Genomic DNA, 12,600 nt, shown 5'->3' with positions numbered 1-12,600 from the left:
CCCAGAACTGAAGTAAACTCTGTTTAAGCTGGGTGCGAGAAAGACTAACCTGGTTTCTGACGACCTTCATCCAGATGTCCCACCCTTTTTCACCCTGTGAACTAGCCAGATAGAGTAGCCCGGAATCAGCTAGTTTCACAGAGCACACCTGTTAACGGTCGCTCTTTCTCTTATTACAACTTGCACTTGTTACTGAACCAGGTTGGTTTTAGTGACTCAGGCGAGTCCCAAGGGTGTTGTTTTAGTTTTGGCTAAAAGCAACCTATAAAACATTTTCCACTTTCTCCTCCCAGAATCAAACTTCATAGCTATTTTACAACCATCAAAGAACTTTAAGGTGACTCATTAACTGAATGTCCACAACATCTTTTAGATTTTCTTAATGCTAAGTATTTTTATTAGTAAGGCAGTTTTGCAAGGGTCAGTACAGCTTAATCAGTAGCAGAAATAATCAAATAAGTAAAATCAATAATCTAGCCTATCTTTCCCTAATGCTGACACTGTGAACTAAAAAAGAAAAACTTTGAGAGAGAGGGACAGAGTTTGGCATTTTGAACCCCAGAACTGGCCTGATGATGAAAAAGGTGTTGCAGCAGCAGGAGGCTCCCAGTACTGGAAGAGTACTGAGTCAGAGCGGCAGGTCTCGGGCCTCAGGGTGACTTCCTCATGCTCGTAGCGGCCCTCTCCTTCTTGTCTTGCAGCTCTGTAGCTCCTTTCTCTTCGTCTCACGATCTTTCTGGTCCTTCGAGATGTAGAAGAGCTGGTCTCATGGAAGGAACACACCAGTTCTTCCTCTTTGCCTTTGTTCTTTGCCTTTGTCTTTATCTTCATCTTTGCCTTGGTCTTTTTCTTTGGGGTCTCGAACCCAGCTGATGAGAGAAGTGCAATTTGAAGCCACATGTTGCGGGGCTAACGGGTTGGTCCCCATATGCAGAACAGTCTTCGGCTCTGTGGCTCCGGCTCTTCTTCAGCTGCAGAGTTCTTTGTCCATCTCGATCTTGGCTCGAAGCTGCCTGAAGGATCCAACCAAAGATTCCTCTTTTGCACTCACCTTATATAGGGTTTATCCACCCTTTTAGTGCATTTGCATTGGCTAGCTTTGTTGCTGTGCCTGTTTTATTGGCTGACTGCTTGGACTGATAATCTCATATCCATCACCATCTTTGGACATGACCTGATGTCTGTTCTAATGTCCCCGAGTTGCTCAACAGCCCTCTTGTGTCTAACCTTCTCTTAGGAAAGTTGAAGTTCAGCAATAAGGCGTTGGTCACCTCCGCTCTCCCATCAGTTCCTCTTTCCCCCTGACTTTTCACCTACCATCTACCTCCAACACAACATCAGTGACCTTTAGTTACAGTTACACACTTTACACCATTTCAAGTTCAATGTCAAAATCACATTTATAACCTTTTAGTTTCTCTGATTTAGCATTCACTTATAATATTATAATAACCATTACTTATTAGTTACTCTTATTATAATCATGATGTGAGTTATTACAGACATTTCTGAAAAGAAACCAAGAATAATCCATTATTCTAATCATTTGACACCATGTTACAGTTACTTCTTTCACCTGTAAGTATTTCAATAAGTATAAGAGTAAGTGTAAATATTCTTATAATCAAACCAACATCAACCACCGGTTAAACCAATATTGATTATTGGCTTAATTATAAGTTATCATTATTAATTCAAGTATTTTACTCAGGGTTTTATCCAATTACTCAAAACGTCTAGATTTTATTCTTTAAACCTTTAGAGCTCAAAATGAGCAGTCTGAACTATTTTTAATCACTGCAGGCTGGAAACTTCCTCTTTTTCCAGGAAACCTGCTTTTCCTGTTTCATAACTCTCTTTCTGCCTGACTATGATTTTTTATGATTAAATAGAAAAATGTAGAATTAAAGCAGGACACAATAACAACACACACAACCAGATTAATTTTATTACCGTCTGACTCTACTGTTGGGTCTTGATGTCACCTGTGTAATCAGTTTTAAAGATAACTTTATTTATTGTTATTATTAAACTAAAATCTCCAGCATGGGGAAATGAGCTGAGCTCGACGTTTCTCGACAATGGCAAGAACTGAGATTTTATTGTTTTAAATACAAGGTAAAATAATGTTGGTTTGTTGAAACCAAAACTAAAACTGTAATAAACTTTACAGACCATAATAGTAATCATGGATTCATCACTTCTTTATTTTTCAATGAGATTTTATTTTATATCTTTATTTTTAATGTTATTTTTCATGTCAATGTTAATTCCATGAGGATGTTAATTGACACTTTAATTGAACTCATATTGATTTGATTCAGAACCATATTTGTTCTTTGTCATCTTTGATCATTGAAACTATTGATCTATAAATCAATAGACACATTTATATAAAATATCATCCATGTTTCTGTCCCATATTTATATGACATTAACATAATTTGGCTCTGATGTTTTCCACTTAAACTCTGGTTTACACAGTAATACCATGTGGTGAAGTTTAATAGCTGACACTCTGACGTCCCATTTTCCTGAAGGCAGCACGGAGCTGCAGCTCCAGAATCTGACACTGAAGAGAAGAAGAGTTATGACTGATATATTTGCATTATCCATGTTAATGTTGCAGCTTTTTGATAATAATTTAAACTGGTTTAGTTTTACATCTTTTATCTGGCCAGTTTTTACAGGACTGAGTTACTAACATATCAAAAAATAGAGCAGAACATAAAAAATGATTAAACCATCAGTTTGAATTGAAATGTTTAGTCTGTTCTGATTGGCTGCTGCTGAGCTACATCATTTATACACCATTACAATTATTTGGTCTAATCATGACAAACTAATAATTCAATGATGTTTTTTAGATTTTTGAAGAAAAATACTGAAACAACAACAATCATAACAATAATTATAACAGTAATAAAATAATATTCAGTGCAGGTAGCCTACATCTGTTTTGATGGGCAGTAAGTATTGGTGGCAATATTGACAAAAATTATATCATTAAATATTTTTAAATAGCCAAACTAATTTTGACCAACAAATCTCAGTGACATCAGAGACCAAGTTAAATAACATACTGAAATACACAAAAGAAACAAACTGCTGATTCATCAGAATATTAATTTAACAAGATGTTAAAAAGTTTTTCCCTCTCATGTTTATCTAAGAGCTCCAACATTATGTACCAAACTAAGAGTCTGTTTTCATATAAAAGGAAATTTTCCTTTTCAAAATACTCAACACTAAAATATCACATAAAATAACTTCAAAAAGTAAAGCTTGAAATAATCAGAAACTTTGTTCATTTTCATTTCTTCAGTTTATCACTAACATCTTCCTTGAAGACGTCTGTGATATCAGCCAGATGTCATGACTGATAACTGCACTTATCTCTTCTGTTGGTCCACATTTTCGCCACCACAGTTCTTCCTTCCACTCAATTTTCCCTGAATATCCTTGGACGCAGCTCTCTGAACAACCAGCTTCTTGACCTTTCCAGGCCTCCGTCTTTGTTGTCCATGTCTGTCTTTTGGACGTTTGTCCAGCCAGCAGTCGTCCTCATGATCTGGTCCTACTGACCCAGACTGAGACCATCTATAGCAGGGTTGATCAACTGGTGGCGCTCGGACCACTTCTGGCCCACAGGCGGCTTCATTCTGGCCCTCTGATGAGTTCATTAGAGCAAAATATAATCTGGGAAAATGTTCATGAGAAAAACTAATTAAAGTTCAACATTTTAAATGATTAAAAAACATTAGATTATGTATTTTATTTAAATTGAATTTTGTTTAAAATTAAAATACAATAAAAACAACAGAATAACTTCTAAATCTGAAATAAAATCAAAAGTTCTCAGAGTGGCCATCCTGTCTTATACATGATCTGTGCTGGGAGGTCAGTTGTATCAGCCAATCATCATTCAGTATTCCTGACATCAAAGAACTCTGCTCTGTGATTGGAGGATTGGAGCTTTAGTCTTTAACAGCATCAGATCAGTTTAATTAATTTACTGTGTTTTTATTATTTATTTGTTCATATTTCAGTTTTAACTGCATCCTGTTGGCTTCAGCTCATCTTTTATCCTTTATTCAGATTGTGGAGCTCCAGTTTGTCAGAGACCAGCTGGACATCTCTGTTCTCAGCTCTGAAGTCCAACCCAACCCATCTGATAAAACTGGAGCTGAGCTACACCAACCTGGGAGATTCTGCAGTGAAGGAGCTCTGTGGTTTTCTACAGACAGAAGGCTGCAGACTGGAGACATTGAGGTTTATAATTATATAATTATTGGTATTTCTGTGAATAATTATAAATAATTGATCATAAATCAAAGTTCATATCTTCTGTTCTAATAAATATTTTCTGACTTTGTTCCTGGATCCAGAGTTTAATTTAGTCCCTCTGTGTAACTGAGTTGGACCTGCTGACCTGAGGTCAGAACAGGACAGCATTCGGACCCCCAGTGTGTAGAAATCCCCCTCATGTCAAGCAGGTCAAAGGTCATTCAACCCAGTCTAGAAAAGTAAATTCCTGGAATCTGACAGGAACAAATCAATAATCAATGATTGATGCTTCAACACTTTGATCAGAACCTGGAATGATTTTACTGACTAATATCCTGCTACACAACATGACCCAGTACCAGGTTCTGGTTCTGAAGTCAGCAGCAGCTTGTTGGCTTTAATATTCATGAAAACCTGCATCCTGTTGGCTTCAGCTCATCTTTTATTCTTTATTCAGGTTGAAGCACTGCAGTTTGTCAAAGATCAGCTGTGATTTTGTGGCCTCAGCTCTGAAGTCCAACAGCCTCCATCTGACATATCTGGAACTGGGAGACAACAACTTGAAGGATTCAGATGTTCAGCAGCTGAATCGTTTTGTAAAGACTTTACTGTAAGTAAATGTTTGTAGTGAGTCCAGCTGCTGTCAGCATATTGAAATAAACCCAGTTAGCATCAAAGCAAAGATCCAGTGTTTCCAGTAAAGCTGCAGCTGCTCAGTGTGAGGAGAACGGTTCAGGCTTCCTGATTGGACACAGAGACAGCAAACAGCCAATCAGGTGAACCTGATCAGCTCATCAGGTTTATCTTGGTTACAGCTCTGAGATCAGTCTGACTGCTGCCTGGAAACCATCTACTGGAAGTGCTGCGTCACTGACTGCTGCTGGAGAGAGGCTGGAAACACTCACTGATCTGATCTCTCCATCCTTCTTCTCTCTGCAGGTTCTGATCTCTGTAAAGTAGAGAACGGTCTCTGTGTCCTGCTGATCCTCAGAGGTTGAAGCTGCAGCAGTTTGAGTCTAAAGAGACTCTGACTGGATCATGATGATGACCTCTGACCTCAAAGATTTTCCTCCTGTTTATTTTCTCATGTCTGTCATTTAGTGTCTGATATTGTTTGTCTCTTTGGACTAATAAAGATCCGATTCAAACTGGGCTCCATTTAGAGGCTTCATGGAGTTTTGATCTGAACTGGATTCAACTGGAAAGTTGATCTGTTTTCTTTCTGATTCATTTTAATCAGAAATATGAAATAAAACTCAATAGTTTTCTGCATGTTTGCTTCATTCTGATGCCGTTTCTGGATGTTTTCATCATATTTTTTGTTCTCCCACCACAACCTTGGAAACATACATTTAAATATGCATCCCAAGTTCAGTTTATTAACTTATTTAGTAACCTTTAATAAAGACTGATCAGTCTGATTCAGTCAAAACGTTTTGTAACTTTGTAAACGTTGGTTCCTATCCGCATCTTCAGCTGCTTCTGTAAATAATCATTTTATAATTAATATAAATCAGATTTTGAACTTCCGGTTGGACTGCAAGATGGAGTAGACGCTTTTTCTTAAGCTCCCACCTCTAACATTACTACTTTACTAATTTTCACTTTGTGTTTGTTAAGCTATTTTTAACAATATTGCTGCATTGGAACGGCGTCCAGTAAGTCAGACGATGACCAGCAGAACAAGAAAAGAAGACCGCAGTGAAGTTAGTTTCAAGTTGGATATTCGATATTCGAGCTCCGGGGAGTAAGCGGCGTTTAGCTCAAGGTTGATCCGATTTATGAACGCTAATGTCGGCCAGCGGTTCTCCACCGCTCCCGGCCCGAGCTCCGCGGAGTAACCGACGTTTAGCTGAAAGTTGATCCGATTTCGGAACGCTACTCTCGGCCAGCGGTTCTCTATCGCTCCCGGCCGCAGCGCCGGAAGGTTCACTTAGGGACTATCAACAAATTACTGAACCTAACATTAATGTCAAAGAAATATAATGTTTTCTTCAATAGCTTCCAGGTCATTTGACCTAATGACTCAAAATCACTTTGAAATAATTATAATAGTCTCTATAGATGAGGCACAGACATTTGTTTTCCATTTTAAATCATTTTCCATTTTTTAGGAATTTTTTTCATCAAAATTGAGTGTTTTTCCTCAATAGCTTCCAGGTCATGTGACCTAATGACTCAAAATCACTTTGAAATAATTATAATAGTACCTATAGATGAGGCACAGACATTTATTTTCCATTTTAACATTTTTTTTTTTTTTTTTAGCAATTTGTTTTGTCAATATTTAGTATTTTAATTCAATAGCTTCCAGGTATTGTGACCTATTGACCCAGAACCAGTGTGAAATTGTTCTTTTATCCTGTATAGATGAGGCACAGTCATTTGTTTCCTATTTTAACATTTTTTTTGTTTTAGCAATTTCATTTGTCAAAATTTAGTATGTTTTTGCAATAGCTTCCAAAACATGTGTTCTATTGATTCAAAACTACTTTGAAATTGTTGTACTAATCATTGGAGATTAGGCACCCTCATTTTTCCCCATTTTAGATCTTTATCTATTTTTTACATCATTTAAATTTACAAATTAAAAAATATGATTGGTGTTTAATATCTTAAATTTCATGTGACCTACTGAAAAGGAATAAAAAGGGCTAAATGGAATAAAAATGAGTTTGCACCACCTATCCTGTCTAGTAGAATAATTTCACATTGATTTTGAGTTAATAAGACCCAATTAACTTATGGGTCTTATGACCCATAAGCTATTGAAGAAAAATCAATCAATCATCTTCCCCTTGTCTGGAGTCAGGTTGCGGGGTCAGCAGAGGCCCAGACTTCCGTCTCCCCAGCCACTTGTTCCAGCTCCTCCAGGGAAATCCCTGGAGGAGCTGGAACGCTCGTCCACGCTGGAGAAACATCGTCCCTCCAGCGTGTCCTGGGTTTCCCTGTGGGCCTCCTCCTGGTGGGACATGCCCAAAAGACCTCACTAGGGAGGCGTCAAGGAAGCATCCTAATCTGATGCCTGACCCACCTCAGCTGGCTCCTCTCGAAGTGAAAAATCAGCAGCTCTACTCTCAGTCCCTCCTGGATGACTGAGCTTCTCATCCTATCACCAAGGGAGAGCCCAGACACCTTATGGAAAAAACTAATTTTGGCCGTTAGTTTCAGTCAAGACCTTTAAGCCTATGCCATAGATGAAGGTAGAGACATAGATCGACTGGCAAATCGAGACCTTTGCTTTTCGATCCAGCTCTCTTCACCACGACAGACTGGTACAACGCCCACTTTACTGCACCAATCCTTCTATTGATCTCCTGTCCATTTTGCCCTCATTCTTGATGTTATGGATTCTGTATTTTCCTCCATCTCTTTTACCCTCTTAACACGCTGCAGCATACATAACCATGTTTATATGTGACTGCTGACATGTAAACAGACTGAAACTGATTAGAGTACCGTTTAGGGAGGGTCCAGATTGCAGAGATGAATAAAAAGCTAAACTTGCTACAATCTTTGCCTCACTTAGCCCAACGCTGGACGGTGAATGTAACATAAGAAGCATGAAGTTCCATTTGGATGATAAGTATGGCTTGTGGAATTTGATCATCTTTTAGCATTAAAGTTTGTTTTTATATATAACCAAATCTCATTATTTCTCAAGGTCATTTACAATGAGTGGTTCTGGTCGGGTCCTGAAACTGGTTAACGGACATGGGTGGTGAACAGAGACAGAAATGAATGAACTCCAACAGTGAACAAGATCCTAAGATGCTTAAACTCCTCCACTTGGGTCAGGACAATCTTCCCTGACCCAAATAAGGCGCTCTACCCTTTTCCAGCTCAAGACCATGGCCTTGGATCTGGAGGTACTGATCCTCCTCCCGGCCGCTTCACACTCATCTGCATACTGCTCCAGTAAAGCTGTAGATCACGACCTGATGAAGCCAGTAGGGCCACATCATCTGCCAAAAGCAGAGGTGTGATCCCAAGGCCACCAAAATGGATCCCTTCAGAACCCCGGTTGTGCAGAACGTGGCCTCGGACAGAAAACACCCAAATCCAAAAATCTAATCAAATTTTATTTATATATCACATTTCAACAACAAGGCATTTCAAAGAGCTTTACACCATAAAAACAAAAAATACAAAGTCATAGAAACACAGCCAACAACTGAAACATTACATTATCTCACTACATATCAGATTGTTTATAAATGTTCCATTAATTAGCGCATGGCTCTCATCTCGGGTCATGCGATGAGATGAGACTATTTCTAGTTAGAACCTCTCAACCTCACACACCAGCTCAGGCTCCCACCAGAGAGGTGATGCCCATGAAAAGTCTATCGCCCAGGGTCAGATGGCCAAGGTCCCCTCCCTCGGCCTTCTAACATCCCACATAGCACCCAGCCCTTTTGGCCCACATGTGGTGAGCCCATGGGAAGGTGAACCCACTGTGGGCTGAGCCTGGCCAGACTCCATGTGTTTTGGCACCAGATGCTGCCACGGAGAACCAACTCCAGGCCCGGCTCCAGGGTGGAGCCCTGGTGACCTGCGTCCAGGTGAGGGGACACTGTATCCATTGATTGTGCTCTTCATAAAGGGTCTTTGGGCTGCTCTTTGTCTGGTTCATCACCTCTAGCATTGGGTGACCCTACAAGGGGTATGAAACCCCTGACAGCATAACTCCTAGAGTCACTTCAACACTCAAACACTTTCATCATGATAAGGTGGCAGCCTATGGAGGTGAAGAGAAAATAGGAAATATATTTTTTAAATATAAAATTGCCTAAAAAAAATAAAATGGGTCAAAATGAATTAAAAATGAGCGTACCTCATTGCTCCAGTCTACTAAACTGGTTTGCTCCAGAACCAAACGAGGAGAAGCAGCATTCAGTTTCTATGCACCACAAATTTGGAACAAGCTTCCAGAAAACTGTAAAACAACTGAAACACTGAGAGCCTTTAAATCTCGACTAAAAACCCACCTGTTTAGAGCTGTATTTGAAACGTAATCAATTACGAATTTAATGACAGCTCTTAACTTAATGTAATGTTTTGATTGTTGATTCTATGTTGCATGACTCTGTGTTTTCATGTTTTTATTATTTAAAGCACTTTGAAATGCCTTGCTGCTGAAATGTGCTATACAAATAAAATTGGATTGACTGATTGACATAGAAGCTAATATAAAAATACCTACAAATTATAAAAAGGACTAAAATCGAATATAAATGTCTGTGCCTCATCTATAGGGACTAGTAGAACAATTTCAAAGAGATTTTGAATCAATAGGTCACATGACCTGGAAGCTATTGAGGAAAAACACTCAATTTTGATGAAAAAAATTCCTAAAAATGGAAAATGGCTAAAAATGGAAAACAAATGTCTGTGCCTCATCTATAAGGACTATTATAATTATTTCAAAGTGATTTTGAATCAATAGGTCACATGACCTGGAAGCTATTGAGGAAAAACACTCAATTTTGATGAAAAAAATTCCTAAAAAATGGAAAATGATTTAAAATGGAAAACAAATCACTGTGCCTCATCTATACAGACTAGTAGAACAATTTCAAAGTGATTTTGAATCAATAGGTCACATGACTTGGAAGCTATTGAAGAAAAACACTCAATTTTGATGAAAAAAATTACAAAAAAATGGAAAATGGCTCAAAATGGAAATCAAATGTCTGTGCCTCAATTAAAGGGACTATTATAATTATTTCAAAGTGATTTTGAGTCATTAGGTCACATGACCTGGAAGCTATTGAAGAAAAACACTCAATTTTGATGAAAACAATTACAAAAAAATGGAAAATGGCTCAAAATGGAAATCAAATGTCTGTGCCTCAATTAAAGGGACTATTATAATTATTTCAAAGTGATTTTGAGTCATTAGGTCACATGACCTGGAAGCTATTGAAGAAAAACACTCAATTTTGATGAAAAAAATTAATAAAAAATTGAAAATTATTTAAAATGGAAAACAAATCACTGTGCCTCGTCTATACAGACTAGTAGAACAATTTCAAAGTGATTTTGAATCAATAGGTCACATGACCTGGAAGCTATTGAGGAAAAACACTCAATTTTGATGAAAAAAATTCCTACAAAATGGAAAATGATTTAAAATGGAAAACAAATGTCTGTGCCTCATCTATAGGGACTATTATAATTATTTCAAAGTGATTTTGAATCAATAGGTCGCATGACCTGGAAGCTATTGAAGAAAAACACTCAATTCTGATGAAAAAAATTAATAAAAAATTGAAAATTATTTAAAATGGAAAACAAATGACTGTGCTTTATCTAAAGAGACTAGTAGAACAATTTCAAAGTGATTTTGAATCAATAGGTCACATGACCTGGAAGCTATTGAAGAAAAACACTTAATTTTGATGAAAAAAAATCAATAAAAAATGGAAAATGGCTAAAAATGGAAATCAAATGTCTGTGCCTCATCTAAAGAGACTAGTATAATTATTTCAAAGTGATTTTGAGTCATTAGGTCACATGACCTGGAAGCTATTGAGGAAAAACACTCAATTTTGATGAAAAAAATTCCTAAAAAATGGAAAATGATTTAAAATGGAAAACAAATGTCTGTGCCTCATCTATAGGGACTATTATAATTATTTCAAAGTGATTTTGAATCAATAGGTCGCATGACCTGGAAGCTATTGAAGAAAAACACTCAATTCTGATGAAAAAAATTAATAAAAAATTGAAAATTATTTAAAATGGAAAACAAATGACTGTGCTTTATCTAAAGAGACTAGTAGAACAATTTCAAAGTGATTTTGAATCAATAGGTCACATGACCTGGAAGCTATTGAAGAAAAACACTTAATTTTGATGAAAAAAAATCAATAAAAAATGGAAAATGGCTAAAAATGGAAATCAAATGTCTGTGCCTCATCTAAAGAGACTAGTATAATTATTTCAAAGTGATTTTGAGTCATTAGGTCAAGTGACCTGGAAGCTATTGAAGAAAACATTATATTATTTAATATTAAAATTATTGAAAATATTGTATATGACTTTAAAATTTTATAGATGCTATTTTGGCTCATGTAAAAGCATGAATTAGCACTGACAATTAGTTAGTTGGTTTCAATTCAAGGCATTTATTAACATTTTTTTCACAGGAATGTTTGGTTCGGTAATTTGTTGATAGTCCCTAAGTGAACCTTCGGCGCTGCGGCCGGGAGCGGTGGAGAACCGCTGGCCGACAGTAGCGTTCATAAATCGGATCAACCTTGAGCTAAACGCCGCTTACTCCGCGGAGCTCGAATATCGAATATCCAACTTGAAACTAACTTCACTGCGGTAAACCCAGAGCCGTAATCGTGTGTTTCCACAACTATCAGATCAGAGAGCTCGTTACACGCAAAGCCAGAGAGTTGCGAGGTAAACTGAAGTACAAGGGTTCTCCGTTTCACATTTTTGAAGATTACTGTCCGGAGGTTTTACAGCAGCGCTCTGCCTACCGCGGGATCTTGAAAGAACTGTATGATCGGGGGCTCAAGCCTGCATTGCACTATCCGGCCAAACTATTCATCATGACTGAGAATGGAAGTCGAAGGTTCCTGGCTTCTCCTGATGACACCAAACGCTATATCGACTCTCTTCATCCGCCCAGCCCTAGCCCTCCAGTGGAGTAATTATTAGTTGGATCTAAGCGGTTTATTTGTGGCATTAATCGGGCCACCTGCAGAATTCAGACTGTTCTTTATAGCTTGTTTAATGCGAAGCTTTCTCAAGGATTTCTTTACTTTCTGTACAATTAAAACTAGCCTGGAACTTGATTATTTTCTTACAGACTGGACTAGATGACCATGATAATATTCTACTACTCATTCAGAGCCAGCATATCTATCTTGAGGTGTATTAGGCTATTATGTTGATTTAACAAAGTTAGTTATTTTTTTTTCTTCTTCTTTTTTTTCCTTCGTTCTTAGAAGTTCTTCTACAATTTCATTGGTGGAATTTGTAGTTGACTGGATTGAGCTGGTTGCCTTCTGTCAAGTGACCACTCTGATTTTGGGAGGTGGAAAATGTCAGCCTAAAATGAAGGAAGCCTCGCAGGGGATAGAGCACATATGTCAGAGTCAAGGCCCGCGGGCCACATCCGGCCCGCGAGAAGGTTTTTTACGGCCCCTGGGATGATCTTGATTTATTATTAGAACCGGCCCGCAGACCGCAGCAAGCCGGCACCCCGTCTGAAAAAAAATATCTTCCTTATTTGAACTGTAAGTAGTTCTTTAAATGTTCTGTGAGATGATGTACTTACCCATGTATCCATAA

At 37.9% G+C, this 12,600-nt stretch overlaps 1 protein-coding gene and 1 long non-coding RNA gene across 3 annotated transcripts in view; one reads left to right on the top strand and one right to left on the bottom strand.

Annotated features, from left to right (window-relative positions):
• LOC106911691 (NACHT, LRR and PYD domains-containing protein 3-like) overlaps nucleotides 1-5,559 on the top strand; it is a 41,388-nt gene extending 35,829 nt beyond the window's left edge. For both annotated transcript variants that reach the window (XM_088003735.1, XM_088003734.1), the window contains 3 exons: nucleotides 4,099-4,272; nucleotides 4,745-4,897; nucleotides 5,227-5,559. In XM_088003735.1, coding sequence (XP_087859861.1) covers nucleotides 4,099-4,272; nucleotides 4,745-4,897; nucleotides 5,227-5,233 — 334 coding nt within the window. In that variant the 3' untranslated portion in view covers nucleotides 5,234-5,559. The remainder of the gene's footprint in view (nucleotides 1-4,098; nucleotides 4,273-4,744; nucleotides 4,898-5,226) is intronic.
• A 2,789-nt stretch (nucleotides 5,560-8,348) lies between these two features.
• On the bottom strand, nucleotides 8,349-11,622 carry LOC148160561 (uncharacterized). Its single transcript, XR_015762351.1, has 2 exons — nucleotides 9,125-11,622; nucleotides 8,349-9,028 (listed from the first exon to the last, which is right to left on the bottom strand). It is a non-coding gene; the product is annotated as an uncharacterized LOC148160561 (long non-coding RNA).
• Nucleotides 11,623-12,600: the final 978 nt, after the last annotated feature.

The sequence above is a fragment of the Poecilia mexicana genome, unplaced genomic scaffold (genome assembly GCF_051168715.1).
Source record: "Poecilia mexicana isolate PSO_F unplaced genomic scaffold, ASM5116871v1 scaffold_2, whole genome shotgun sequence".
NCBI lineage: Eukaryota > Metazoa > Chordata > Actinopteri > Cyprinodontiformes > Poeciliidae > Poecilia > Poecilia mexicana.
Note: the sequence above shows the minus strand (reverse complement) of the source record. Positions and strands in the feature narration are given on the sequence as shown.